Source organism: Saccopteryx leptura, chromosome 11 (genome assembly GCF_036850995.1).
Source record: "Saccopteryx leptura isolate mSacLep1 chromosome 11, mSacLep1_pri_phased_curated, whole genome shotgun sequence".
NCBI classification, from domain to species: Eukaryota; Metazoa; Chordata; class Mammalia; order Chiroptera; family Emballonuridae; genus Saccopteryx; species Saccopteryx leptura.
Genome location: NC_089513.1, coordinates 13,371,332 through 13,377,724, shown reverse-complemented (window position 1 = coordinate 13,377,724; position 6,393 = coordinate 13,371,332). Strand labels below are relative to the sequence as shown.

The window sequence follows — 6,393 nt, the reverse complement described above, 5'->3', positions numbered from 1 at the left end:
CATAGCCAAAGATAAGGAACACTGGCGTGGCCAGCATCCTGTGACATTCTAAAAGAGGACTACTGATTGGTAGCTGCCAAATATTATTGAGTGAATTTCTTCATCAATTGCATCGTAGCCCAATGCAATTGATATTGTCACAAAGTCAAAAGACGATTGGGTGGATTAGTGTCATTAGTGCCCTTTTGAAAATCCCAACAAAGTGTCTCATGGCAATGAGAAATATCACCTCAACTCGAGTGCCTCCCTTCCATTGACACGTGTCCCCTGTGATTTGTTAGCACTGATCATGTCAGTATCAGAGTTTCTGAATGATTTGCTTTGTAGATAATTAGACCTGGTTCAAGACTCTTTCTATCCCAATGCCATATCCATCACAATACACCTCGTATTATTCTATTGTACACTAGTGCTCAACTATATCACCTTGAATAGCAAAGAGAGTATGTTAAGCATATGAAAGTCTTCCATCGCAGAAGGCTAAACTGTCTGCTGAAAGTCCCCTGGGAGCTCCTTTGTGAAGAATATTTTCTCCTGCTGTTCCACCAGTACTTTCTCCTCAGTATTTTCACACTTTATTCTTGCTGCCAATGGATTACTCGCCACTCCCTCCCCTTGTCAGAAGCAAAAAGTGGATTTAGTCAACTTTGTACTCAAAGCACTGTAAAGAAAACTGACAAAGACTGAAATGTAGTCGGGTATCTTAACTAGCTCGTCTATCTGGGTTAACCCATGCCTTTCATTGTCTGTGACTTGGCTAGTTTTGCAACCCTGAGATACAGAAGGTGTGAAAAACAGATACTAATATAAATAATACTTAGTTATAAGTAAATTCTTTCAGTAGAAGTTTAACTGCTAGCCATCTCTCATTGCAGAAGAAGCCAGTTTTACATCTATCAAGCTAATCATTTCAGCATCCTCTTGGGCTTACATATTTATCTTGTTTTAGATTCTCCTTTGAAGTGGTTGTAACACCTTTCTGGTTCCCTTGTTCACTAATGTGTTAAATAAAATCTTTGACACATGTTCATAGTACATTTGTTGTGAGTCATGATTTTAACTTTCTTTAAAAAAACAAAAAAAACAAAACCATCCTATCTAAAATCTGGAACACCAACATCATCAAATGCTGGCCAGGTTGTGAAGCAACAGGAATTTTCCTTCATTTATGGTGGGAATACAAAATGGTACAGCCACCTTGAAAGACAGTTTGACACTTTCTTACAAAGCTAAACATACTTTTACCATACAATCCAGCAATTTTGCTCCTTAGTATTTATTCAAAGGAGTTAAAACTTATGTCCATACAAAATCCTGCACACACAAATGTTTACAGTAGCTTTATTCATAATTGGCAAAACTTGGAAGCAACCAAGATGTCCTTCAGTGGGTGAATGGATAAACTGTGATACATCCAGACAATGAAATATTATTCAATGCTAAAAATAAATGCACTGTCAAGCCATGAAAAGAGCCGGAGGAACCTTAAATACATATTAGTGAAAGAAGCGAATCACAAAAGGCTGTATGATTCCAAAGATAAGACGTTCTGAAAAAGGCAAAAATATGGAGACAATAAAAAGACTGGGGTTTGCAAAGGGTTGGGAGAGAGGAGGGATGAACAGACAGGGACAGAGGATTTTTAGGGCAGTAAAGACACTCTGCATGATCCCATAATGATACATGTCACCATCCTTTCGTCTAAACCAGCAATTTTCAACCAGTGTGCTGCAAGAATTTTTAAAGCATGCAACACCTGATTATTTAGTCAGGGACATTGACCTCTTTTCCCTTATATTGTAAAAAATATTTTTTGTTAATTACAACAGCCAACATAACAATAGCAGTTCAATATGAATCAAAATTATAGCTATTTTTTTTGTTAGATCGGTAAAAAATGTGTACTTTTGGTGCGCTGGAGAATTTTAATAATTAGTTTATGTGTGCCTTGAGATGAAAAAGGTTGAAAATCATTAGTCTAAATTCATAGGACGTGCACCACCACAAGTGATCCCTGATGTAAATATGAACGTAGGGCATTAAGATGGATCAGTGTAGCTTCATCAGCTGTAACAAATACGCCATATCTCTCTAGAGGGGGATGCTGATGACTGTGTGTATGTGAGTGCAGAGGGTGTAGGGGAAATCGCTGTACCTTCCCCCAAATTCTGCTGTTAACCTAAAACTCTTAAAAAAAATAAAGCCTAATAAAAATAAAACAAAATTAAAACCATCATTTAACAGTATTTGGCACATAGCCTGGCACAAGGTAGGCATCCAATAAATCTTTTTTAATGACTGACTGACTGAATAAAAGAATAAATTTAGACAGGTAAATGTATTCCTTGCCATGCATGATTTATTGTGAAGGAAAAGTATGAAATGCTAGTGATATGCTTAGGTACTATTAAAAGTTGGAATCCAAATGGGAAAATTGCCTTGATCCTTTGAGGAATGCCAGCAAAAAAGGGGCTGTACAGAATGTGGGCATTTTAGTGGCTGACAATGGGCTCAGTGGCCTCCACGCAAAGGCTGAGTCAGAAGTCATGAAGTGTGTGGGACATGGAATAGGGTGGTAGACAAGGAAATGCCATTTAATTCACAAGACTCCTGTTTCCTTTCCCTCTGTGTACAGATCCTAAGACCTGCAGGCTTTCTTCTGAGCTGAGTCATTGAAAACCTATCCAGATATGCGCTAATACATTGTTTTGGCTTTTTTTATTTAGTGTACTATCTAGGGACAAATTGCATAAAGGAAAAATAAATCTGTATGTCAGTTTCCAGATTTGTGAGTGTTTTGAAGATGACATCAATGGATTTCCATAGAATGAAACCACAAGCTTCCTGCCAATTGTCTGGATTTATAAAGATCTATGTCACTTTCAAATAAATAATGAGGAAGAACTCCCAAGTCTATAGATGTGCATGAACTTTTAAGGGACATAAGAAAGCCAGATATCCAGTCTGTTTTTCTCCTGTCTTTATACATACATAATGGCTGGTATATAGAAAAGGAAGCTGAATTACCATTTATTATGTTGTTCCCAAAATTAACGTGTCAATTTTGAGAGTACTAATACACACTGCATTACTTCTCCCAGACCAAGGCAAACTTGTGCATTCACGACGATAATAGCTATCATTTATTATCTACTCTGTGCCAAGCAGAATTATGTCTTTACATACACCAACTCTTTTAATTCTGGTAACAACTCTCTATATATTATATTTTCAGTCCCATTTTAACAGAGGAGGAAGAGAATTACAGTAACTTATTCAAGGTCTTAAAACTAGAAGCAAGCAGATCTTTATGGATCCAAAGGTCGTGCACTTAGCCATTATACTGCATTCTGAACTTTGAATTTACAGTGATGAAAAAGTGTAGCAATTACTTGTGCTAAAATTTGGTGGATACTGTATATAAAGCAACTACCTTGCCAACAGGTAGTGAGAATTTGGGTGTACAAATTATTGCTACAGAAAGTCCTGCTGTCCTGTGATGAAAAAGCTAATGCACCAGAAATTGGGCCAGGAAGCCTTGTGTCTGGGAGCTACCTGATCACACTTTGTAAGTTGCTGCTTTTGTCCAAAACGACCCTGAAGTTTTCCGTGACGACCGTGAATGCTGCCGTCATTGGGAGAGCGAGTTTAGGTGCGGTCAGCGTTTGTTTATTTTACCTATGCTGGACGGTTCCAGAATAGCGCAATCTCTATAATGTTGCCTGCTTTGATTTATGAAAATTATGGGTGGCAGTCTGGCTTGGAAGGAAACCAGGCGATTCCTCGTAAAACAAACAAACAAAACAAAAAGAAAAAAAAAAACACAAAAAACAGTAATTTCCAAGATCTTTTAAATACACTATAGCTGTTTTTCTTCGTGTGAATTTTTTTTCTTTTGTCTAGGCACAGATTTAATGGCAATTTCCATTAAGTATCCAGACGTCCAGCACCACTTCTCTTAACAATGCCACACACATCAATCCCGAAAAGAAGGAAGCCTCCGCTGAGGTTGCCCAATGCGGGTGCTGGTGGCGTCGCCGGGCACACGCAAGTCACTGAGTCAGCGGAGCGCAGCCCCTGCAGGACGCGGCCGGGGCCGGCGATGGAGAGCCGAACACTCCCTTCCTTGACGTGAAGCAATCCTCCTCCCACGGTATCGGGAAGCCCCGACGCCGCAGGCTGCCTCGTCGCAGCGGAGCCGCCCGGGCGTAGTTCCTCCACCGCTTCCTCCTCCAGCGGCAGCCACCAGACCCTTCCTGCTCCGCCAGAACTCCACCTCCCTGGGTTTGAAGCGCGCGCCTCTGCAGGGCAGGGCGAAGGAGGCGCGCGATGGCGCGCACGCGCAGGGGCGGCCCCGCCCCCGCCTACGCCCCGCCCCCTCGGCAGGGCTGGCGCGGCCGGTCCACCCGGCTCCCCCCAGCAAACCTGTCTCCGCGGGGCGGGGAGCGGAGCTTCCTCCTGCGGGTGCGGAGCCGCGCAGCCCGATTCGTCCTTCCGCCCCTGCCTCCGCGGCGCCGGGGCGAGCGGAAGGTGCTGTGGGGCCGACGCCCGCGATGCGGCCGGCAGGAGCGGCGGCGGTCGCGGCGTCGCCGGCACGGGACATGCCGCTGTGTGGGGACCCGCAGCAGGCCCTGTCGCCCCCGGCCTCGCAGCTGCCTCTGGTTGCGCCGTCGGGGCAGCCGCTCCCGGCTCCGGGCAGCGCGACCCTCAACCGTCTTCCGGAGCCGCTGCTGCGGAGGCTCAGCGGGAGCTTGGACCGAGCTCCCGAGGGCCGCGGCTGGAGGAGGCTGGCGGAGGTGGCGGGGAGCCGGGGGCGCCTGCGGCTCAGGTGAGGCTGCACGGGGCGCCGGGCTGGGGGCGCCGGCTGGTGCTGGGGAGCGACGTGGCCGCGCGGGACTGTGCGGGGTCGGCCGGCGTGGATGGAGCGCCCAGGGAAGGACGTGGGGAGGATTCGGTAACCTTCCAGAGAGTTTTAACCCAGAAAAGTGCTGGGAATGCGAGAGATTGGAGATTGGACCCCGGGAGATTGTTCCCTGCGCTGAAAGAGAGAAATGGGGGGATGTTGAAAGAAGGGAGGCTCTCCAGAGACCATTCTGATAGGGCAGTAATTCCAAAGGTCTCTAAATGCAAACTAATGGCATATGAACACAGACCTGGGAGACCTAAGAAGAAAGTGCAGTAAAGAAATGAGAGGGAAGGGTTCGGGGTGCAGGAGTTCATCATGAAGGTTGTTATGTAGGGAGAGAAGGGTGGTGGGAAAGACTGAAACTGAACTCACCTTCTTCCTCCATCAAAGCAGCTCGCTTTTTGTCTTCACCAGGAACATTAAACTATAAGTGAAACTGTCTTCTTATTACCAGGCTTGGAACTGCTGTCCTAGCGGTTCTTGAACTTTTGGTCTCAGGACTCCTTTTAAACTCTTAAGAATTATTAAGGACCCCAGAGTTTTTCATGTGAGTTCTATATATTACATACATATGTATTGATATTTGCCATGTTAGAAAGCAAAACTAAGACATCTCTAAAGTATTAACTTATTTTAAAAAAACAAACCCATTCCTTGTTAACAGAAATAACACGTTTCTGTAGAAAAAGAAACTTTTCCAAAACAAAAAAAATGAGTCAAGTGGCATGGTTTCACATTTTGCAGATCTCTTCATGTCTTGCCTCGACTGCAGAGTGGGTGCTTTTATGAGCTTCTGCATTCAGCCTGTTGCACTATCGCAGGTCATGTGGCAGCGTGTGCTCCAATGAACACTCCTCGAGACAGTAAATGAAAAAGATAAATAACATCTTAGTGGTATTTTGAAAAATCATTTTGACCTTGTGGATCCTGTGGAAAGGTCTCAGGACCTGCACAGAGGGTTCCCAGACCACACTCAGAACCACTGCTCTAAGCCATTGTTATGATTTTCTTCTGCCTTTGAGCCTCTTAGCAGTTTTTTTTTTTTTAACTTCTCATATGACTAAACTTTGTCTTGTAATTATTTGTGTGCTGCTTTAGAAACTACTTGAGAACAGGAATCATTACTTAAGATCCTATAGATCAGGGATCCCCAAACTATAGCCCCGGAGGGCCATTTATCCAGCCCCCGCTGCACTTCCGGAAGGGGCACCTCTTTCATTGATGGTCAGTGAGAGGAGCACATTGACCATCTCATTAGCCAAAAGCAGGCCTATAGTTCCCATTGAAATACTGGTCAGTTTGTTGATTTAAATTTACTTGTTCTTTATTTTAAATATTGTATATGTTCCCATTTTGGTTTTTTACTTTAAAATAAGGTATGTGCAGTGTGCATAGGGATTTGTTCATAGTTTTTTTTTATAGTCTGGCTCTCCAACAGTCTGAGGGACAGTGAACTGACCCCCTGTGTAAAAAGTTTGGGGACCCCT

The 6,393-nt window shown here is 44.0% G+C and overlaps 1 protein-coding gene across 2 annotated transcripts in view; it reads left to right on the top strand.

Annotated features, from left to right (window-relative positions):
* The first annotated feature begins 4,401 nt into the window (after positions 1 to 4,401).
* The window catches only part of MALT1 (MALT1 paracaspase), a 56,657-nt gene continuing 54,665 nt past the window's right edge, over positions 4,402 to 6,393 (top strand). For both annotated transcript variants that reach the window (XM_066352231.1, XM_066352230.1), the window contains exon 1: positions 4,402 to 4,828. In XM_066352231.1, coding sequence (XP_066208328.1) covers positions 4,554 to 4,828 — 275 coding nt within the window. In that variant the 5' untranslated portion in view covers positions 4,402 to 4,553. The remainder of the gene's footprint in view (positions 4,829 to 6,393) is intronic.